Source organism: Simochromis diagramma, unplaced genomic scaffold (assembly GCF_900408965.1).
Source record: "Simochromis diagramma unplaced genomic scaffold, fSimDia1.1 OVJJ01000753.1, whole genome shotgun sequence".
NCBI lineage: Eukaryota > Metazoa > Chordata > Actinopteri > Cichliformes > Cichlidae > Simochromis > Simochromis diagramma.
In genome coordinates this window covers 9,558,599-9,583,049 of record NW_024387523.1, presented here as the reverse complement: position 1 = coordinate 9,583,049, position 24,451 = coordinate 9,558,599, and the positions used below count along the sequence as shown (strand labels likewise).

Genomic DNA, 24,451 nt, shown 5'->3' with positions numbered 1-24,451 from the left:
TGTTGATATTATGCATGATATCTTGGAGGGAGTGGCACAATATGAAATGAAACTGATTACGTTACATGATCAGTATACAACATCAAAGGAAGTGGGCAGGAGAATTAAGAGCTTTAACTATGGCTACATGGAACAAAACAACAAACCACCTACAGTGAAGTTGGGAGAGGACTCAAACGACTTTGGGTTAAACGCCATCCAGTCCTGGTGTTTACTTCGGAATCTACCACTAATCTTTAGAGACATAGTTTGTCCAAATGGTCAGCACTGGTATTTGCTACTGCTGTTGCTTCAAATAGTGAATATTGTATTTTCACCAGTGTTATCAAAAGGCATCAGTATTTTCTTGAAACACCTGATCGCCGAACACCACAGGTTATTCAAACGTTTGTTTCCATACAAGAAGCTGTGTGTCTCAATGAGCATTTGAATGGTTTTCAAATTCTGTGTACAAGAGACGGACCTCATGTAATTTATGTCAAAGAGCTTTTCTGTTGTAAAGCATTTGATTTACAACAAGCAGTTACAGTTTTTGTATTGTACCATACTGTTTCCTCCGAATAATAAAGGTGGCTGTTAAAATAAAAATATTTTTTTCTGATTTATTTATTGTACCTTTAAAACCTTGCAGTGAATGATTATAATGCAGTTACATAGTGAAATAAAGTGATTTTTTCTTCTATTTATAATACCATTCAGAGTACAATTCTGTTCTATTTAGAATAAAATTAGAGTTTTTATTTTATTTTAAACTAAACCAAGTAAATTATCAAGGGTAAATTTTAAGGAAGAGTAAATTTTTACTCCATTTAGACTGGGATCAAATGCTGTCTTTTTTAGAGTAAAATTTTATTCAATTTGAGTCAGATGTACTCAGTGAAATTTACTGTGCATGGATACTTCTGACACTGTGGATTAGAGCAAATTCAAAATAAATTCAATTTTGTGCACCCAGCTCTTGTCTATTAAAGTCATTAAAGATGTGTGCTGTGGAATCATTACACCCTAAAAACAAATACTTCAAAGAAATCTTTAAAGCCCAGCATTACTATGATATTCATACCCATGATGAGAGGATGTGAACTGCAAAAAGTACTGTAAGGTCTTGCTGTGCTTACAGGTATTTAACTGTAAAGGACAAGCATACCTTAAGAAAAAAAAATCAAATCAGGGCTTACTGCAGCTGTGTATGCTTCTCTACCCCCGCCCCCCGTTTAGATGATTGGTGCAGGTGTTCTAACCAGATGTTTGCCTGAAAAATGTTGTCTTAAATGAGGTGTTACGCGCTGATTACTAAAAGCAGACGCCTCTTTTAGTTGTAAAACACGCTTTTCACGTAGTTCCCACACGTTTCCACACAAATTAAAACATTTAGATGTCTTATGTCCACACCACATTTCTGTTTTTCTTTGAGCCTCGGAGGCTGATCGAGAGGGCTCAGGTCTCGTTTTCCCAGTTCTTGATGCACTCAGGGATACGCGAGTGGTCGGCATGGCAACAGAGGAGTCAGGTGCACTGGCACGTGTGCGATATTGATATATGTACAGACAATGATGCATATTTAAAAAGCAGATGGTCGAGTCTAATTTGCTGCATGCAGAGAAATCCTAATCACGCAGGAACAGTCTCCAGCCCCACGGTGTAAAATCTGCTCGTTAAACGCAGTCTTACGTAAAGCTGGCGAAAGTGTGTGCGCAGATTGTGCGCAACAATTTGCGCCAAAACTCTCCATATCGACGAGGGGCGTTTAAATGCGCTCGTGAGGAGGGGGGCGTGTGGGGTGTGTGAAGGGTTTCGCGTGGGGGAGGGGAACCTCTGAGCATCACTCTTGTGAGTGTGTGTGGATGGCGTGGGCTTCTCCTCTCCGTCTCCAAACCGCGCAGCAGCAGCACCACCACCACCATCATCGTCACCACTCGGCTCACAGCGACAGCCTCGTACGCATCACCATCCTCATCCTCCTCCTTCTCATTCTTCATCACCACCATCTCCAAGCTGAAGAGGAACCCTGGCATCGAAGGATTTAAGGTGAGGTGAAATTAATTAGCTTTTAGTGGCTGATGGCGCTGATTCTTTCCCCTCTCCCTCTTCTTTTCTTTCTTTTTATGTTTGCATTAAAACATGAAGAGAGGGGGGCGATGGGTGTGTTTGCTTCACACGGCAATTAGGATCGATTTTGTGAATCGAGACTTGGCCCTATAATCTAATCCAAGTCGTGACAAGCCGATGGCAGTGTGATTTCTAAGAATGGGGGCATATGTCAGGACGCAAGCGAAGAGACAATCGGCTGATTTCTGTAACAGATTTATAGTTATAATCCATCCGCATTTGTAGGGCTGTACAAATTGGCCCTTTTGGCGACAAGGCCCTTTTTACGGCTTATTATAAATGAAGACATTTACGACTGCACCGAAGGCTTAAATTTGGCCATGTTTAATCCGAGGCATGTATCCACATTGTGAAATATACAAATCGTGAAAGCAGGACAGCACAGTACAGATCTGACAGGCTGACACTGTTGGGAACAGGCCCGTGAGAGGAGAATATCAGGGCTGCAGGAGCGGTTTTGGGGATCTCTTTTGACTGTCGTTGAAGCCATGTTATCAGGTGTCCAGATTATCACCACAAAGGAGGCTGGCTGAAATCTCCCTTTAACAACCCTGCAGGAGATGCTGATGACTATCTGCCCTGCGTGGTCTTGCAATGAAGTGATAAACAGCTGCTGACTGATTGCTCACTGGTTTTGGAATGAGGGAATTAAAATAAATAAATAAATGAATAATAAAGAGCTTTAGAGAGCAGTAAGCAATACAAAGACATCCTCCTCATCCTCAGGCCTTCCTCTTCCCTCCAGTGACAGGCCTGTGTGTTGCAGGCTGTGTGAGCTGTAGAGAGGCTGTCAAGTTGACAACAGTGAGGAAATGTGAGACGAAAGTGGCCTCGAAGCTTTTGTTTGCGTCAGACAAGTCTTTGCATTGACTCTTTGGTTTCTTAATGGAAAAAACAGAAAGAAGTACCTGTTGCATCTATCTATCTATCTATCTATCTATCTATCTATCTATCTATCTATCTATCTATCTATCTATCTATCTATCTATCTAGACTTTATCTACACAGACTGTTAGTTTTTCAGGGGTCTCATCTATAATCCTCATAACCTTACTATTTTATAAGTGTCCCCTTGTGTGAAGTTAATGTGGATTTTTTTTTTTTTTTTTTTTAAGCACCAAGCAAATCTTTTAAAATCTTCACATAGGCATCTTAGTTAGTTCTTTGATCTCTCTATCTCTCGGCAGGCATTAGACCCGAGGCAATATTAATGCTATCGGTAACAGTGTTGCATTTTCCTTCCATCAGGAGGCTGTGCAATGATGTGATTATAAAGAGGTATTGATGACGCTCACTGTCCCGAGAAAAGGTCAAACCAAGTAAAAACATCTGCGCAGGTCCAGCACGGTTGCAAAAAAGCCTCACAATAAAGTGAAGCATTTTTGTGATTTTGTTGCTTGATTTCAGTGTGTTGGTCACACTGACATACAGGCACGCATGCTTGTTTTTAAAGTGCATAGAGATTATGGGCTGTGAATGCGCCCATCCAGGATATTATTAGGTTAGAGTCCTACAGTTTAGCCTGGCTGACCAGGCCTGGTAGGGTTCCTTTGATCAGTGCCAGTAAATCTGTTCGTCATGCTGACAGTGATGGATCTGCTGCCTTCTGATGGGAAATCATCTTCTGAATGAAATTTAGAAAAAACAAATCAACAGTGTGTGGTTATAACATCCAGGACAGATGCTACAGATGCTGGCATAAACATAAATGTTTTTTTCATTGTTTTCCCACTAATTAATGGTAATCTTGAGCTGATTTGCTTATCAAGGTTAAAGCTCCATTTACAGCTTTCTTTTTGCCACCTACTACGATTTCTGACTCTGTCCTTGGTGATAAGCAACAACGACTGAATGCCATAGATGAAAATAGCTCAGAGCATTCACAGACTGTATACGAAAGATACGCATTCTGGTCTGAAAAGGGAAGACTTGAACCTGCGTGCTTTCTAGTGGCCAGCAGGGGGCGAATCTCATTACAAAAATAATCCAAAATTGCATTTAAGTTTGTTTACTGAACTTTTGCTCTCAGTTAACGTTTTCCTAATAAGTCTCAGTCTCTAACTCGATATCTGGCTAAATCCAACATGGTGTACTTTTTCTAAAATGTTTTCCACATTACAGTCAAAATGAACAATAATCCAGTGAATGCTTTAAGGTGGACCTAACTTTAAATTTTTAACCCGCAGTGAATTTTGAATCAGTCAATCAAGAGTAAAGAAGCTACTGCCTTGTCACAAAACGGTCATCACAGCAGGTAGCGCAGCATTTTTAATGCTTGATGCCCTTCGTAATGCCAGTATTGAACCAGTGACCTTTCACTTGCCAAGCAGATGTGTAAAACATTACACAACCACCACTGATGATGCAAAGCAGCTGTTCCTCAACAGTTCATACAATATCATTGAAACCTTGAGTTAAAGGTAAAAGTCTTCACTTGTGTTGGTGTTACTAATATATTATTATAATAATGTCGGTCCAGGATCAACACTGCAGCTGACCAATCACGTGGCTTGAGCATTCAGCTAGCATTAACTAAGAAATTAGCATTAACTAAGATGTTAGCATTAGCTAAGAAATTAGCTAATGCTAATAAAAACTATTACCAAGAAACCAAAAGGTGTGACCTAAATTTGGCAACAGCAAATATAGCTTTCTAATATATTTACTATCTACTGTATAAAGTAATGACAAAAACACTTAAGATGCTTAACAACTGCTTCAGAAGAGAGTTTTATATAAACAAGAACGCTTTTAATATAGCTAACGTGTCAACTGCAACATTGATCCTAAACCAACTTTAATATGATGATACAGGAAAAATATCAACACGAGGTGATCCAATACACCCACATCTTGACTGTTTGGTTTACATCACCCGTGCTGGACTGCAAAAGCAACAATATATATTTTTTATGTGTAAATGTCCATAAACTTATGGACCTAACTGCACACGTGAAGAAGATGTTCAAAATGCTCGGTTCATTGCTTTACAGCGAGACGTCATTACTCAAGTAATTTAAACCCCCTGGTTTTGCTTCTGGTTCTGATTACTTGTGTGAACGCAATCATTCAAGAATTATTATTATTATTATTGCTATTATTATAAAACAGTTATATACAGCTTGGTTAATCGTTTGCATTCATTTGCAGTAACTTGCAAAGATTTACAGAGATATTTTTAATTAAATAAAAGCTGTTACTCTTTGCTGTAAGAGTTTTACGCTTTTATATGCGTCACACAGTTTGGGTTTTTGTAGCTGACGAACATGTAAACTATGCCTCAAACCAAAAATCTACCATTGCCATAGTTTAATGATATTTATATTTCACTGGTTTAGTTCAGAAGTATTAAAATAAATGTAAATGTACCAGTATTTGATGAAGTACATGATGTGTACTGTACAACTGACAAACACTTACTGCTCCGTGAGGCCCGCTATTACCTGTCAGACCTCGTTTTGGGAGAAAGTGACATCACACTGATGTCTCATCACCGTCTGTCCGTGCTTTCGCTGCGCCATAAATTAAAAGTGACAAGTGGTTTTATTGCACAGTGACCCCGCCTGTAGTGTCTCGCTGCAGAAGCATACGGACCACCTGAACCGAACCTTTAAAATTGTTCTTTAAACAGCACATTTTCCAAAAAGCAACGTGACACTGTGGCAAAGAATAAAATAGATATCAGTTTTATAGCTTCTTTTTCCTCAATTTCAAGCTTGGTCTGTTTTATCACACGGCTTCCATCCAATCTGCATGTTTTCCTTTTTTTCAAATAAAGAACATTTAGAGATTATATGATTTCAGGTTTTTTCTACAATAGTGTCAGATCCATTTGAGCCATAGTCACACAGAGCAGCTCTTCAGCATACGATGAGGCATTTAGGACATTTGTGCACCAAGAACAATCAATTAGATTCACTGTTTTCAAGGCCTGATGTTTAACCCTGTAATTATTGCTCAGGCCTGTCTGTGACTCAGCAGAGGACGCACACTGAGTGAATATGGAGAGGCAACAGGTGTAGTCTGGATGGGAACCATTACAGGCTGGTTAGATGGTGTAAGTGGATAAAAGAAAAGAGAAGCAGTTTAAAGATAAAAACATGACAGGCAGAGATGGATTATGAAACTCAGATGTAAAACGCAACGCCGCATCAACAGCAGTTTTTCATTACAGTTTGTGGAAACATTCAAAACTGTTAAAATGAAAAAGGTTAAAAGATTGTGATTGTGACAATTTATTAAGTGCAATGCAAAATCAAATAAAAAAGAAAGAATTATTATAATTCTGATACTTTGATCTTGTTTAATGTTTCACGCTGCCTCTTCCGCTTTAACTCTAGACTATAGAAAAACTTGCAGTTTCTGAAGCTGTGAGATGAGTTTTTGCCGTCATTGTCTTGGTGATGACATGTGATGAGAATGGGACGGGTCTGACTGCGAAACTGCAAGCTCATTGGCTTCAGTCGTATAATATTCTTGTACATATCAACTCACTGGCCACTATATTAGGTACAACTTGCTAGCACTTGGTTGGTCTGTTTTTTACTTCAAATCTGCCTTAATTCCTCAGAGCCTTTTTTGTCCATATTGACGTGACAGCAACACACAGTTGCTGCAGATTTGTCGGCGCACATCATGCTGAGAATCTCCTGTTCAACCACATCCCAAAGGTGCTCTGCTGGATTGAGATCTGGTGACTGTGGAGGCCATTTGAGTACAGTGAACTCGCTGAGATGATTTGAGCTCTGTGACAGGGTGTGCCAGTCATAAAGGGATAGACCTGGTCAGCAACAATCCTCAGGTTGACTATGGTATTTAAACAAAGCCCAGTTGGCAAAAAATGTGCCATGAACCATTACATCACCAGTAGCCTGAACCATTAATGCAAGGCAGAATGGAGCCATGTTTTTGTGTTATTTATTCCAAATTCTAACTCTACCATTTAAATGTTGCTGCAGAAATCCAGACTCTGAAACTACAATTCACACAGGCTCATTCAAAGTTTCCCGGTCTAACTTTGAATGAGCTTGTGTGAATTGTAGTTTCAATGTGCAGGTCTTAGCTGACAGCAGTCGCACCCAGTGTGGTCTTCTGCCGCTGTAGGTCATCAGCTTAAAGGTTTGAAGTGTGATTGGAACGAGTGGTTATTCGAGTTATTGTTGCCTTCCTATCAGCTTGAAGCAGTCTGGCCATTCTACTCTGATCGCTCATGTCAGTAAGGCAGTTTTACCTGTTTTCTTTTTGAGACCATCATCAGTAAACCCTAGAGATGGTCGTGTGAGAAAATCCCAGCAGGCCAGCAGATTTTTAAATACTCAGAACAGCCTGTCTGTCACCAACAACCATGCCATATTCAGAGGCACTTAAATCATCTTTCTTCCTCAGTCTGATGCTCAGTTTGAACTTTAGCAGGCCATCTTGTCTTGATTTGATTTCACCATCTTGATTTGAATTGCCGCAGGTGTACCTAAAAAGTCTAACGAGGGTCAAGCGACACATTTAACTTCTGTAGGGCCTCTCTAAAACGTTCATGTTACTGGACTGCGCCCTGTTAGAATTTAACGTTGAGCTGAGTGAGCCAGTCTCTCTAGAGTTTATGTTTTTTATGTCTTTTTGTAGCATCTTTGAATTCATTACACGTCATTTTTTGTTTCTTTGTTGTCACTTAAGCAGACTTGGCTCTGGGTCTACAGGAAACATAAATAGATGCACTGAAAGTACCCGATGAGTCCCTTGCTAACAAAAGCATCTTTCCATTAAAGATGCTTCGTTACCAAGCCTGACTTGTTATTTTAACCAATGTAAATTCTCGCTTTTGTTGCAGACAGCTTCAACCTGTAACCAGTCAAGCAAATTGGGAGTCAGCTCTGAGGTGTCCTGATCAAACTGAAGCCACAGCACGTACAGGTGGCCTCTCAAGCTAAACCTTTGACCTGTTGTGCGTCTTCTGTACTTCTTTAACATGGAGGACGGCTACCAAAACCGGACTGCCTTCATAAAAGGAGCCAAAGACATTGCCAAAGAAGTCAAGCGGCAAGCTGCCAAGAAAGTGGGTCGCTCAGTTGATCGAGTGAGCGATGAGTACAGCAAGCGCTCCTACAGCCGCTTTGAAGAGGACGATGACGATGACTACCCCATGCAGGGAAGTCAGGATGGAGGCTACTACCGTGGAGACAGCCAGGCAGCGAACGACGATGAGGGCGGCCACAGTGACTCCACAGAGGGTCACGATGAGGATGACGAGATCTATGAGGGAGAGTACCAAGGAATTCCCAGGGCTGATTCAGGAAAAGGTAGTCTTGCTGGGGGTCCAGGATCGGTGGGAGCCGGAGCTCAGCAGTTCAGAGATATCGGCGTGTCCGAGGCTGAGAGGAGGAAGGACCAAGAGGAGCTGGCCCAACAGTACGAGACCATTTTGCAAGAATGTGGCCACGGGAAGTTCCAGTGGAGCCTGTACTTCGTCCTGGGCCTCGCACTCATGGCTGATGGCGTGGAGATCTTTGTGGTCGGGTTTGTGCTCCCCAGCGCTGAGAAGGATATGTGTCTGTCTGAACCCAACAAAAGCATGCTAGGTAGGACTCTGCTCCTTCTGTTGCAAATGTTTAGCAGGCTTATTATCAGTTTTATACATGACAGTGCTGTTAATAATCTACACATTAGTCCCCGTCAACAAACCTTGGCTGTGTATCCAAGGCTTGCTACAACTCATTCCTCTGTGGCATGATCTTTACTTCTCAGCCAAGAACTATTTAAAAAACTAAATGAGTCACACTGTTGCTCTTGGCGACATGTTCTTTCGAACCCACATGCAGCATACTTGAAATACTCACCAGAGCGTGAGATGTGTATCAACTCTGGGGAAAAATCTTTGTTTGTTTGTTTGTTTTTGAAAATGACTGGGTCTTCATTTTTTTAAGGACAAACATTTACACACACAAGTGAGGCAGTAACAGGTTCCTGCCAATGGTTTCATGCCACCAGACTGATTTAGATAATGTTGTGTAATGATGCAAAAAAGAAACACAGCAATGCAGCAACAAAGAAGCGAGAGAGAGGCAGAGCGCTTGGTGGATGCAGCAACGTCTATGTTAAACATTTCATAAAAAACGTTTTGTTTTATGTTTTAGTTTTTAATAAATAATCCAAAGAATAGTTTTAACAACAATGAGCTCTTCAAAGATACAGTGAGTGACTGAAACTAGCCTCTTTAACATACACTGCACCACTCCAAAGAAGTTGGGATACTGTTTGAAATGTAAAGGAAAACTGAATGCAATAATTTGTAAATCTCGTAAACTCACATTTTATTCGCAACAGAGCTGAGAAAACATTGAACATTAGGAAAATGAGGAGTCCACTTGGCTGATTTTTGGAAGTAGAACGTCCCATTTTTGTCTCATATAGGGTTCTAGCTGCTCAGCAGTCGTGGGTCGTCTTTGTCGCAATTTTTCTTTCCCGATCCACCAAATGTTTGGTGTTGGGGAAAGGTCTGGACTTTATGGCAGGTCACTTTAGCACACAGACTCTTCTACTATGAATCAATGCTGTTGTAATAGATGCAGCGTGCTGTTTAAGATTATATTATACTGCTCTAAAGCAGCGGTCCCCAACCCCCGGGCCTCGGACCGGTACCGGTCCGTGAGTCGTTTGGTACCGGGCCGCGAGAGTTGAGGCTCAGGTGTGAAATGTATGGTTTTCAGGGTATTTATCGGTTTTCAGCGTTATGTTGTTATCGTTTTTAATCGTTAACTCGGGTCTTTTCACGTGTGTTATGAATAAATCTTCTTTTTTTCGGTACCGGTACTAGTTTTATTTTGTTGTATTTATCCGCGACACCTTAAAGGCCGGTCCGTGAAAATATTGTTGGGCATAAACCGGTCCGTGGCGCAAAAAAGGTTGGAGACCGCTGCTCTAAACCATTCATGTTTAGAGCAGGAATCCATGTTTTCATGTATTTTATTTCACTGTTTTCTACTTTGTTTCAGTTTATTTTAAATTATTTTAGCTTAAAGTTGATGGCAGAGTCTTTGGGTCATGTTCACGTATGGCTTCTTCTTTACACAACAGTTTAAATCCGCATTTGTGGATGGCGCAGTGAACTGTGTTCACAGACAATGATTCCTGAATCTTGATTCTTTGGAGATCAAATGACCATATTTGGATGGTCTTTTAGAACAATTACCCACTAGAGTCATATAATTTTAAAGATAAATGCATTAAAATGGCCCCAAAGGCATCATCAGCACAAACATGGTTAAGAGGTTTTCAGTCACTCAGATTACAGTCATGAAACAGTGGTTAAATCTTTTATCAGGACGTCTGTGGGGATTAACACGCTTTTACAGCCAGCTTCACACTGGCACTTCCATGTTTTCTTCTTTTCTCAGCCTTTCCCTCAGAAGGGAAACAAAAGAAATGTGCATGTTTATCATCAAACTATCAATCTGATTTGAGATATAGTAGAGTTATCATGAGCCGGCAAGTCTTTGTAGTCTGACAATTGAATTTCCTTTGCTCTCTCTGCAGGTCTTATTGTATATTTTGGGATGATGGTTGGCGCTTTCCTATGGGGAGCTCTGGCTGACCGGATAGGCCGTCGGCAGTCTCTTCTCATCTCTCTCTCTATCAACAGTATCTTCTCCTTCTTCTCCTCCTTTTGTCCAGGGTTACAGCACCTTTCTGTTTTGCCGCCTCCTCTCGGGTGTTGGGTAATTAAAATAATTATAATAACAAAAATACTTCTGTTGTTTCTGCCCGTGCCATTTAGTTGACTTAAAAAAAAATCATCATTTCATTTATTGAGGGGCAATAATCTGCCCAAACCTACCCGGACCATCTTTGTTAAATGATGAATTCAAAGTCTCTCGTCTACACAGTCCTCATTTATAAGGTGCTTCACAAACCCAAACATTACAAGCTAACAGCAGTTGCTGCTAAAGAGGCAGACAGGGAAAGTGGAAAGCAAATCTGTGGTTTAAAAATTAAACTCCTTCTTGCAGACAGGAGCAGCTCAAAAGTGTTCCCCTTAAACAGAGTTTTAGATTTAGTCCCCTTCTTCCCACTGAGTTATCGGTTCTGTCACTAGCTAGCTAACATAATCTAAGTCTATTAGCCACAACCAACCAACCACGGTAGAAATGTTCTCAAAACTTTAGGCACTTATTTCTTTAGTCCAGCTTCACAGACAGAGTTACAGCTAAGTCCGTATTTGAGAGCAGAAAAAAAAAAGTTGCAAAACACCTGCCTGATATAAGCGACAGGTTCGGTTTTAGAGGGTTAACCTGAACCTGTCTGACAAAGTGTAGTTCAAAGATCTCAAAAAGGGACACATTATGCGATACGATCTAAAGAAACAGCTTAGAAGCAAAGTCACTGACCTTCATCGGCCTAGAGCAATTTCTAAGGCTTTGGGACTCCAGTAAAACATGGTGATAGCCATGACAACAAATGGAGAAAACTTGCCCGGGTGACCAAAATTGGCCTATCAAGAGCACATCGATGACTCATCCAGGAGGTCCCAGAATAACAAATGCAGACCTGCAAGCCTCACTCGCCTCAGTTAAGGTCGGAGATCATGATTTAACGACCAGAAAGAGACTGGGCAAAAATGGCATCTATGGGAGCATCTCCAAGGAACTCTACAAGCTGAACGTTTTGGAAGGTTTGAGTCCCATTAGATCTGACATAAAACTAAAACAGCATTTCATAAAAAGAACGTCATACTAACTGTCAAACACAGTGGTGATAGTGTGATGATCTGGGGCTGCTTTGTTGCTTCAGGGCAACTTATGGAACCATGAATTTTTCTCTCTACCAGAAAATCCTGAAGGAGAATGTCCAGCTATAACATTCGTACCTGAAGCTCAAGCATCAACGACCTGAAACATACCAGCAAGTCCACCTCTGATGTGCTAAAAAAATAAATAAATAAGAGCGGGAGAAAATTCTTCCACAGTGATGTGAAAGTGCCATCCTCGCTGTGAAGGATGGCACAGGCAGTTCTTAGGTTTAGGGGGTAATTACTTTTTCACTGCACGGTGTGCCATAACTGCAGTATTAGTCCCTTCCCTTTTGAAAGTTTAAATTTTTATCTGGCTGCACAAATGTAATTTTAACAGTGAAATCACACGAGCACAAAATGATTTTGATGATTCATTTAGTTTTTACAACGTGTAGCAAAGTGTTCAAACAGAGTTTCTCAAGTTTAGCGAACTGGCAAATTGAAAGCCTGACATCGTTTCCATTTGGGTTCAAACCAGTCGCTTTCCCGCTGAGCTCCTGTGAGTTTGTTTTGCACCATGGTGATGATAATCACACAAGCACAGAGACATGTAATGCACTGGTTGTGTTAAAGCTTTAGTGGCTAAATGAAACAGCAATTGCTGCACATTCAAGCTCTGAGAGAGCCACGAGTTGGAAAGTTTCGCAAATTGTTGCTCTACTTTTAAAAACAATAACATAAGTATGTTGCTTGACTCTTGATATGATACAGAAGAAAGAGCCTATCTATTCAAACACACATATACATATCAAAAATAGTATCACTGATACAAACACTTCACCTCTAGGCTCAGTTGTGTTCTGAATTTTGCAGAATCGGTGGTTCAATTCCCATCGTCTTCTCGTACTACTCTGAATTTCTGTCCCAAGAGAAGCGTGGCGAGCACCTCAGCTGGCTCTGCATGTTCTGGATGATTGGAGGAATATACGCATCTGCTATGGCCTGGGCTATAATCCCACATTATGGTGAGTACAGTGATCAGAGTAAAGAAAACAGATAGTTATGGATCCTTACTTTCTCTGCCCAGGCTGACTGATCATCATCAAATGCCTATGAGATACAAATAAAGCTCTCTAAATATTATATTACAATCTCTTTATTTTACAATTATTATTATGCATGTACGTATGAACAATCCCACCAAGATGTTAATATTTTTGGAGATTTGTCAGTCAGTTGAAAAGCTCGAGGGTAAAACGTAAGCTGACATTGTTTGCTAGAAAGTGATCTGCCCAGAAACCGTGCACTGAGGGTGACCTCTGACCTCTAAATTCTGTTTGAGAACATGCTTCATAGTGAGTTTTAAAAACATGTTATTTTCACTGCACTGAAGGTTAACTATTCGGAAATGTGTGCTCACTTCTTTGTGTTGGCTTGCTTTTTCCTTTCAGGATGGAGTTTCCAGATGGGCTCGGCGTATCAGTTCCATAGCTGGCGCGTGTTTGTGCTAGTGTGCGCTTTTCCATCAGTTGCAGCCATCGCTGCCCTTAACGCCATGCCAGAGAGCCCACGCTTCTACTTAGAGGTTAGCAGATGTGCTTGTTTAAACAGTTAAGTCTTTGTCTTACAGTAATAGCTGCTGATATGTTTCTCATTATTAAATCCATGCCATCTTTAACAGAATGGCAAACATGACGAAGGCTGGATGGTTCTGAAGCAAGTTCACGACACAAACATGAGAGCAAAGGGATACCCAGAGAGGGTGTTTTCTGTAAGTATCAGTGAGAAAACAGCAATGTAAATCTCTCAGAGGGCTCACAGCAGAGGGAAGTGTGGGAGAGGGAGAACAGACGGGGTCTCTGGTCAGATACCCATTGGCTGCCTGGGGTTACGCCCCTAGTTTGGAGTAAGCTGAACAAAAAGACACACTGACTTTGGATCAGTGCCGATGACTTGTGAAAAGGAAACTTGCTGCTATGTGATGCAATGAAAACCACAGAGTATATAAAGGACTGATGTAACCACTATGACATCACCCACTGGTTTGTGGCCTCAAATTTAACCGGTGCAGAAGATGTATTAACACAGGTTTGTTTGTCACATGACATCATGCACACATTGCTCAAGAGTTGCCTGCCATGTTGGATGTGATACACCCTCTGGTTGCTATGGAAATGTGAAATACCCAGCTGGTCAGCAGTGGCTCCTGGAGGTTGCTACCTCTTTCTGGGTGAAATCAGTTTAAATGAAGATGCTGCACCGAACACTCAGTAATTGCCTTGGTAACAGGTTGTTTACCTGTAGCTTTTCATGTTTGTCTGCAAATACTTGCAGACTACTAGCTTAGCTGTGGTACAACTTGATAACTAGTAATGCAGAAAGGACATGGAGAAGGTTTACATCAGGGCTACAGCCAACAAGTTTTATGAGGCGCTACTTTTACTTTGAAAAACATCTTCCTTTCTGGCTTGTGTTGCACATTTCTCAATTTAACAGCAGATGGGTCATTAGGACATTAGGACATGATGTAGATAAGTTCAAAACTTGGCCATTTCTGAAATGTGGATTTAAGGCACTGGTTCCCAAAGTAGGGGCACGCCCCCTGGGGGGGAGGGGGATAGCATGTTGGTAAAGGGGGGCGCAGAGCCATTGCAGGGGGGTGGCGAGTTATGAATAAAATAAATAAATAAATTAAAGAATGCTTGGACACTGCTAGCATAATGGACAGGTTTCTTGACCGGGATCCCACACAAACACAGAGCAGAGGATGAACCATCGCCAAATATGCTTGCAAACCAACTTCCTTCCAAGCTAAAGACTAGAAAATATGATGAAGCATATCTTGCCTTTGGCTTCACCTGCACAACGGCGGTGCAAAGGTAGGTACCCCCAAAAGAATTAGTTTCCCCCGCTTCGGGAGCACGTGCTGGGTTGTCCAAATCACGGACAAACAGTATCCCACATTCTTGATTTTTAGTTCACAAACACTTCTTATAATGAAATTTTGGCGATTTTAGCTCTTTATACAGTAAATTTACAGTGGGATACAAATAATAACAAACAAACAAACATCATCCCACAGTTGTTTATGTTTTTAAACCCATTTTGCACAGAGAGACATTTTTTTGAAAAATGTATTGATACCAGTGTTGAATATTTTTAAACAGTAAAATAAAAAAACAACTATACGTAAAATAATTACACCATAAAGATAGTTTGTTTCGTGGTTTATTTTATTGTGGGGTGTGGAATAAACTGCAATCAAGTTTGAAAACAAAATATGGGTGTGGTTGGAGGGGGCACGCGCTGGTCTAAGGGAACGGGAGTGAGCCTCTAGTGGCTATTTGAGGAACTGCAGTATTTGGTTTCAGTTGATGCTTGATGGACAAAACTTTACATTATTACAAATATTTTGAACTGCTTGTAAATCATCTTCGAGATAAGCTCCAAGGATTTGCTTCTTTACTTCCTGTTGAGATAAAACATATTAAAATCGACCCACAAATCATACAAATGTGTGATTTCCCACAATATGTATTTTGGTTAAACAAGTCATGAGAACAGGAACAGAATAAATACATTGTTGTAACAGCTCCCAGTCCATTTAAAGATGCTTTACCCATTACAGAGATGTTCATCAGGCTTATGATTAACAGTAAATGTTATTACAGTCAATATCTCTGTAATATCTGGTGGTGACTTTCAGAGCCTCTTTTTCAGAAAGTCTCTTGCAGTAGTTACATTATTTTTGAGCCAAAGTCATCTCTAATTTGACTTTTGCGACTTTGGTCCAAGGTCACCACAATCAAAACTGTGAAGCAGATGGATGAGCTGGTGGATGTTGGCACCGACACGCCTGCTTGGCAGCGCTACAGACTGAAGATCATGAGCCTCTCCCAACAGGTGAGTAAAGTTAATTAAAAAATACAGTTTACATACATTTTGTCCAACCTGCAAATGTTGTTTTTCTAAACTGGTTGGGTTTTTTTGGGGTTTTTTTGAGTAACCAGGAAATTTGGTATTTTGGATTTTGTGAGCAAAAGCAGTAACTAAAGGGCCAAGCTTTAACAGTGTGAAATAAAAAAAGCCCCCTCCGGCACCCACCCAAGATCACAGCTTCCTCAAAATTACAGTTATTTTCAAGAGTGCTGAAGCTGAGGTGTTTTACAACTCAGGGCTGGCATTAAAATGCCTCAGTGGATGAAAGCAATGTGCATGCAAGCACAGGTGGAAGTAAATCCAAGTGTAGCTAAAATATTATGTCTTTTCCTTTAGTTTGTCTTTGATTTTTTTTTGAGTATATTAAAGGGATAATAAGCTACTTGCTTGAGCATTTATTGACCTGTCCGCCTGCAAAGTTTCTCCCAAATTCAAGTTCTGTAATAACACTTGGCACACAAAGATGATGCATTTTTGAGGTATTGTGTGGATTTTTTGGCTTTGATGTGTTTAAACTTCAGCAGCATGTTGTTGCACTGGGCTTTTATGCTCTGGGCAAAAAAATCCTTCACCAGGCTGTTTGCCTGATTTGAATTTGCACGCAGCCTACGTTCTCCTACGCGCACACACGCCTACGCGCTGCTGCTTAATGCCTGCTTAATGCCCACTACAAGAAAAAGTTTGAACAATGACAGAGTTGAAGCAGCGTTTTCTTGTTTCATGTGGAAGCCGCTGTCATGTCGCTTTCAGGTTTTTTGTTCATGAGCTTTGCTCTTGTGTTTCTCCGTGTTCACTTGTTGCAGATACGGAATAACATCCTTGCCTGCTTCAGGCCAGAATATAAACGGACGACCTTCATGCTCATGGCTGTTTGGTTTTCTATGTCGTTCAGGTAATCTAAAAAAAAGAAAACCTCCTTGCTGTCTACTGTTTCTCGCGCTCCGTTTTGGGCTTATTTAATCTCTCTTGACTCCCACAACTTTCCAGCTACTACGGTCTAACCGTGTGGTTTCCGGACATGATCAAGTACATCCAGAAGCAGGAATATGAATCGCGCACGAAGACCTTCACTAAGGAGCGAGTGGAGCACGTCACGTTTAACTTCACCTTGGAAAACCAAGTGCATCGCCAAGGATACTACTTCAACGACAAGTAATTTTTGTTTCAGGGCAACATTAATTACTTTAATGCCAAAGTAGAGAATATTGTTTTTTTAAAATATGCAATAAAAAAATGTTCCTGATCACAGATTCCTTAACCTGAAGATGAAGTCCATGGTTTTTGAAGACTCCGTGTTTGAAGAGTGCTACTTTGAGGACATCACATCCACGCACACCTTCTTTAGAAACTGCACCTTCATTGCCAGCTTGTTTTATAACACAGGTAAATATGACTCCTCGTGTGCAGGAGCACTAATGAACATTATAAACTTGCTTTCCATGGCTTTCCATAGGTACGTAGCAGATCATGCACTATATGGCATTCCACATCTCTTAATCTGTGAATTCAGGTGTTTTTAGTCTTGTTGCCACCGGTGTGTAAAATTAAGCAAAGCAAAGTGGAAGCATTTAGGAGGTGGTATAAAGTTATAGTGTGGGCTCATCGAGCGCTGAGACACAGAGTGCTTAAAAGTCATTAACATCAGCAACAAATCTGTTCACCAGGAACTTCACGGCGTGGCTCACCATGGTCGGGCAGCCTCTATCTATCTCTCTATCTATCTCTCTATCTATCTATCTATCTATCTATCTATCTATCTATCTATCTATCTATCTATCTATCTATCTATCTAACAAACAAATCCTCAAATGTGAGATTCTCTGTTCATTTAGCTGATGGTTTCACCTGACAGATAAATTATGTGAGAAATGCTTACATTTCATCTTAAAGTCAAAACAAAAGGCATGACACGGTGCGAGTGATCGGGCTGTCTGTACAACAGCACCCTGTCAGGAAGAATAAAACAGATGTAAGAATGTGCTGAATGGCTGATCAGAACCAGAAATTCCCCGTGTGCGGAGACCAAATCGTTTAAAAAGCAACTGAGCCGCGTGTGGTTTGGATTTCCGATTGTGCTTTAAATCAGCACGTCACATTCAGACCTGGGAAACGTGTGAGAAACTAAAGAGAAACGGTTCCTCTGCTAGCATACTGCGGCTATCCGTCTCAAGCTGTGGCAGATTTATTCAGCTTCAGTTCTTCTGCAGCTTTTACGGCAGCTGTAGCTTTCTCCCCGATGAAGCCAGCAAAGCATTCTTTTATGTTTGTGTCATTTGTGCGTCTAAAATTTTACGATCGTTCAGCACTTTTATTGCAGACTCCGTTTAATGAAACTGTTATTGATTAAGAAGCCTGTCAGAACTAGTCCCCTTTATCTTCTACAGAAATGTCTCCTGACCTTTGCTGTCATTTTTGTGACGATGGGAGATGCTGTCCTGGATGCTGCTTTCGTGTTTTGCCCCTATTAAAAACAGATGCTTGTGTGGTGGCTGCTGTAATGTTCTGGCTTCTTTTGCTAAGGGATTATTTAATCCCTCCTTCCCAGTTTGAGGAAAACTGATCTTTTATTTGGTTTGGTTTGGGTCAGACATTCTTCGGGACGTGGTGTAAATCTTTTATATTTTTTATGCTCTAAACAAAAAGTTAAGGTTGTATCTTTTACTTAGCTTTTCTTCTTTAAATCAGAGGAGAAACATGCAGAGGAGTTTCTTTCAGCTGAGGAGAGCTTCTTTACCCAGTGGAAATCACAGATGTTCACAAATTTATGAAATTATTTAATCATTTTCAAATTTTTTCCCTCCTTTTACGCCTTCAGATTTATTCAAATACAGACTCGTCAACTGCAAACTGGTCAACAGCACGTTTCTCCACAACAAGGAGGGCTGCATGCTCGACTTCAGCGACGACTTCAACAATGCCTACATGATCTACTTTGTCAACTTTCTCGGCACCCTGGCGGTGTTGCCTGGCAACATCGTCTCGGCTCTATTAATGGATAAAATTGGGCGGTTAAGGATGCTGGGTAGGTTAGTCTAATCTGGGTGGAGGATTCAGTTATGAGTGCCGAGGCGACTCGGTTTAACGTAACTACTGCTCCCTCTTTTTACACAGCTGGGTCCAGCGTCATATCATGTGTCAGCTGCTTCTTCCTGATGTTTGGAAACACCGAGTCGGGGATGATCGCCCTCTTATGTCTATTTGGTGGCATCAGCATCGCCTCGTGGAACGCCCTGGATGTGATAACAGTGGAGCTCTACCCCTCGGATAAAAGGTAACACGAGAGCAGATGTTTCCACTACTGCTGAGGTTTCTGTTTTCTGACAGAGAGTAATACTGTCTGTCTGGTTGCACTTTCACTCATTTTGTGTTGTTATAAATGCCGTCCAAAAGTGTCATTTCAGGGGTTGTTATCCCTTAAGAATTTGAATTTTTATTTGTAGTTTCTTTTCTGGAGAGAGAAGGATCTTTATGGAGGTGGACTCCTTTCTGCTGAGTGATACCAGAATTTATACCAACAAATCTGCTGTGGATGGCAAAAGTTTGAGACGCCACATCAGTGTTGTTTCTCAGTCACCCAGCTCACGCCTTGAGCCTTGAGAGCTTGAAAAAGAAGGCAGCTAGACTTCTTTAGGTTTGCAAAGATGTTTCCCCTCCCATCCAAGAGGCTTCTTCAGTTCTAAGAAACAGTGCTGAGTCCAGGTCTTTGAAGGGGCTTGTCCTCTTTGGAAGTGATACTGAGGGTTGTTGACCCACTGAACGTATGGGTCATCACATGAGCCAAGGTGTGACAAAAGGTGTGGGTCATTACAATCATTGAGGATTTAAGGGTCAAAGCACTCTTAACCCTCAAGGTGAGGTCACCCAAGGCAAAGTGTGAGTAAGGTTTGAGATCTATAAAGGCCACTTAAATCCCCCTTAAGGACCTTTGGGATTCACTTTTAAAAGCACTCGCTCAAGTTGAATTTGAATTTAGGGCGATTGTGGCTCGAGAGTTGGGAGTTCGCCTTGTAATTGGAAGGTTTCCGGTTCGAGCCCCGGCTTGGACAGTCTCGGTCGTTGTGTCCTTGGGCAAGACACTTCACCCGTTGCCTACTGGTGGTGGTCAGAGGGCCCGGTGGCGCCAGTGTCCAGCAGCCTCGCCTCTGTCAGAGCGCCCCAGGGTGGCTGTGGCTACAATGTAGCTTACCATCACCAGTGTGTGAATGGGTGGATGACTGGTTGTGTAAAGTGCTTTGGGGTCCTTAGGGACTAGAAAAGCGCTATACAAATACAGGCCATTTGGCTCTTTATTAAAAATATTGAATTGGCATATTTTTTATGAAGCGAAAAGCAAATCAAACATAGTAAAAAAAAAAGTAAATTAAATGCTTCTAAGACCACTATATTAACCCAAATGCGCATTTATTCAAGGTCTTTAAAAATATGTTTTCTTTTAACATCCATCCTCTGCCCTGGGTCCTGGTTGTGGATTTGGAGGTACCAGTTCTCATTCCTGCCGCTTCACATTTTGCTACAAACCGAGCCACTGCATGCTGGAGGCCACCCCTTGATGAAGCCGGATAAACCACTTCATATGCAGGGATTGGAGAGATGATTCTGGGGCCGCAAAACTGGAAACCCTCATCCGCTTGGCTTCACTTAGAAATTATGTCAATAAAATTTATTAGCAGAATCGGTGTTGGCCAGTCCTCCTCTAGAGGCTCTTCATGTCATGTCCTGGTGGGATTCATATAAAAGTGTAGTTGTGTGTGAGAAAGAGGAAAGTTTTTTTTCACTTTGATTATCTTAAATATGGCCTTAATAGGTCAAATATGAAGCAGTGAGTGATAAATACTGTTAAAAACCCTCCTTACCGTGTGTGTGCGTGCTTGTCTGTGTGTCCCTCTCTTCTTGTCTCCAGGACCACAGCGTTCGGCTTCTTGAACGCCCTCTGTAAACTGGCGGCCGTGCTGGGGATCAGCATCTTCCAGTCATTTGTGGGCATCACCAAGGCCATACCCATCCTATTTGCGGCCGGCGCCCTCGCCGCTGGCAGTTTCCTTGCCACAAAGTTGCCCGAAACGAGAGGCCAAGTGTTGCAGTAAAGCCGATGACCAGCAGAGGGCAGCAGAGTCCAGCTGGCGTGTTTAACAACTAACAACATCCCTGAGAGCTTCAGCTCTGCTGTCACATACCAACAAAAACAGACTGCCATCCCCATTGTAAGCCCAGAATCCTTTGAAATGTGGATTGCATCATTCAAAGAGGAGAACACACAGAGGTAGAAAAAGATGATGTTATATTTGTGATCACTTAATTTCCGCTGCTTTGTCAGGTATTCAAAATATTCAGAAAAAGAATCAGATATCTTATGGAAGAGCCACTCTTAGAGGGTGATAATGTGCTCCCACAGATGCTCAGTGACACAGAACGATCACATGATGAGAGGAAACTGATTTAAAAAAAGCCATTTCTGAAGGAACGAGAATGATTTAGTCAGTGTATGTGGTGAGTTTTCCGTTTTTCTTTCTCGTCTGTCCTCGACCTCAGTGACTGGCGTCCAGTGCCTCTGTTTAATGTGCTGTGACGTTACTGGAACAGTTCAGTTTACATTTGCATCCAGACTGTTGCTCATAGACTTGCTTGCAAAAGTTCTCAAAATGAATTTCAGGGTGAACATATTTTCTGTTAAAAAACAAAAAAACTCTCCCATGACCCTCGATCACTGCCTCCTACTGAAGCCTGACCTGCTGACCGCTGTTATTCTCTACCAAATATTGTTAAAACATTCCAGTGAGGCTGCTGTTACTCAGACACAGAGAGCCGAGGTGCTTTTTCTCTCACTGAGTAATTCCAGTTCTCTGCTCAGAGCCTCGAAATGCAGGCAGGCGAAGACGCATTTCACAGGATTCTCTGTTGTAAATGGGAATAGTTTGATCCAGTTCCTCTGTGTTTGGTGTCAAAACTGATGTTTTCCCTCCGTGTCGTGTGGCAGTTTGATGATGTTTTCGAGGAACGTCTGTGGGACGGATTTTGGTCAAGTGCTAAACTGTGAGAGCAGATACTTGTGGTATTTGCCTAAATTAGTGGTGTGTGTATGTGTGTGTGTGCGCATGTTTTTGTTTGTACTCTGATTTATTCATTTACATCTCTGTGTTTCATGCAAATGACAGTGTCATTTGCGTCAGTGGGAATTTTACTTGTCCAGCAGCGGTTTGAATAAGCAGTGTGGCCACACATTATCAAGGTACCTTAGAGGTGTAACTATTGTAAAAACTAGCCTGAAATCTCCACGTAAACACCCACAGTATCCTGCCACAAAAGCATCTTCTCAGTGCCCTTGGTAATGCCTGTAAAAGGTGTAATGTTTAAGGCTTGTTCAGATAACTAATAAACAGCACAATGTTTGTGCGGTACTTTCGGCGGCTACCTTGTTTCCCACACCAGATGGATCTGCACGTTTGATCTGGCACAGATTTTACACCGGATGCTGAGGCTGGGTTTGTGTCTCCTCTGGGTCTCAAGGACAAGGACAGGAATCAACATTGTAGTAATAATTTCAGTTTTCTTTATTTTTTCTTCATGATCCCTTCAGGATAAAGCAATCAGGCCTGCGGTAAAATCAATTATATCTCCATTATTATTATCTTATTCATCCGCTCTAAAGGAAAAGCAATTTAAGAATTTAGATCCCTGTTATCCTTATTGTACATGTAGTGTAGTTCACCTCCAATCCATATGAGAATTAGTCAGAACGTAAGTTATCTGACTGAATGGGAAAGCTAATTCTTGAAGTCGAAACAACGAAAGGAGACTGATTTAGTTTGCTTTTGTTTGCTGTATTTTTTTTGTTGGGGATCAAAACACGCAAACAAAGCAGTCTTCATTTACCCGAGAAAAACTCCATCATAAGCACAAATCAAAGGGGAAAAGAAGCTGTTAAAAAAAGTGAACAATTAGACAGTGTGGCAAGAGAAACAAGAATATAATTTTATTTTAAGGGCTCCCGATCAGACATTCCTTCACTGCATCCATTCCCGCTGGGAAAAGATGAAAATTTGTAACTCATTTTTATTTCTGTCGTCTTTAAGGGTACGCAGGCTCTTAGTTTACATGTAAAAACCTGCTGTGACCTCATCTCAAGAATCAGAATCACCCTTAAAGCGAAGCTGATTGTGTACACCTTCATTCTGTAAACATATGACAGTATTTTGTGTACTATTTGTGTGCTGACAATCAGTGAGAGAGTGTGACATTTTGACCGAAAAACGTCCTCTGGATTGTGTGTATGTGTGTGTTAGTGCTGTTATCAGCCCCCTCTATAGTAAACAAATACCCTTGTTCACTTATGGTAGCTTAGCTTAGCATAAAGCCTGGACATGATGGGGAACAGCTTCACTGGCTCTGCTGTTTCTCCTGTTAAACTAAGCTAAGCTAAGCTAAGCTAAGCTAAGCTAACTGCCTGCCAGCTGTAGCTTCATATTCAGCATATAAAGACATGAGAACATTATCTTCTCACTAAATAATGCAAATGATACTATCTCTAAAACCTATTTCTTTGAAATCTTTCTTCAAATCTACATGCTGAGGATCATACCTGAGGGGTGTACTACAAGGTCAGGGCGAGATTAGCACATTAGCAAGCTACGTCAAGCTAAAAGTCATCAGTTTGTCATAATGATCTGATAACGTTTATGATTGGAGTAGGGGGGACACTCATAGGTATCATTTTGTGCAGAAGAAGAGCTGTACCTGTAAAACCCCCATTTTTATGTTTATGAGTGCACAAAGACCATGAAGCGGAAAGCCCAGCTTACCAGAGAAAGTTGATAACCTCCATCATGATACACATTATCTCCAGCTGGGGCTTAAGCCTGGCTATGTTTAACTTCCTTTGTAGTACACCCCTCCGTTGTTTGCTGTTTGTGTACAAAGATGTATGTGTTTAATGAACAGATTTGTCCCATCTTGTTCCTGTTGGAAAGACTGTTTGGATGTATGTATGTATGTATGTGTGTCTGTGTGCGTCTGCTGACTAAATCGTCTGTCACATATTTTTCTACTTTTTTCTGTTGCGATTCTGTTTTCATCCCTGTGATGATTACAGCTCAGTTGGGGACCACGGAATATATTTACACTATGAAAAGAAAAAAAAAGACCTATATATGCAGTGTAGAAATCAGTGTGTCGTTCTTCATAACAGACTCGGGTGCTCTTTTGCTGACACAGCCTTTGAAACAAGTCCCTTGAAAGGCAGCCAGAAATAACACACGGTCTGCTCCTCAGTTTTAGAAACATGCAGAAAAGGGAAAAAAAGAGAAAGGGATCGCATCTTAAATTCATAAAGACGGCTTCACCCCCTAAACCTTCTGTATTCAAACGACTGTGACGCATGTTCGTTATCGTATTGTCTGACTTTCTTGGACGTCCTGTATGCCAGCTGTTTTTGTCCAAAGCAAGAACTAGTGTTTTCATTGTCGTATGATGACATAGATTTGTTGCTTGCAGTGATTGTTCTTAATCAAAGTGGGGTGAAAACTGGTGAAACTCGAGTATGTGTTCTGAAAGTGAGTTAGTGGTGACTGTGCTCCTTGTTTACCTTGGACCCAGGTAACCTTTTTTGTTTTTATTATATATATATGTGAATATACATGCTTGAATTTCTGAGGAGGTTGCTTGTGATCTTGAAGATAAGCTTTGGCT

The 24,451-nt window shown here is 41.3% G+C and overlaps 1 protein-coding gene across 1 annotated transcript; it reads left to right on the top strand.

The window, feature by feature from the left end:
- Positions 1-1,825: 1,825 nt before the first annotated feature.
- On the top strand, positions 1,826-24,056 carry LOC120727219 (synaptic vesicle glycoprotein 2A-like). The gene is given in 14 exon segments (XM_040021424.1): positions 1,826-2,028; positions 7,934-8,681; positions 10,636-10,763; positions 10,765-10,817; positions 12,704-12,855; positions 13,282-13,415; positions 13,512-13,601; positions 15,626-15,733; positions 16,573-16,661; positions 16,757-16,921; positions 17,019-17,152; positions 18,585-18,791; positions 18,881-19,040; positions 20,670-24,056. Coding segments are annotated over 13 exon segments (2,214 nt in total). The 5' UTR covers positions 1,826-2,028; positions 7,934-8,071; the 3' UTR covers positions 20,854-24,056.
- The last annotated feature ends 395 nt before the right edge of the window (positions 24,057-24,451 follow it).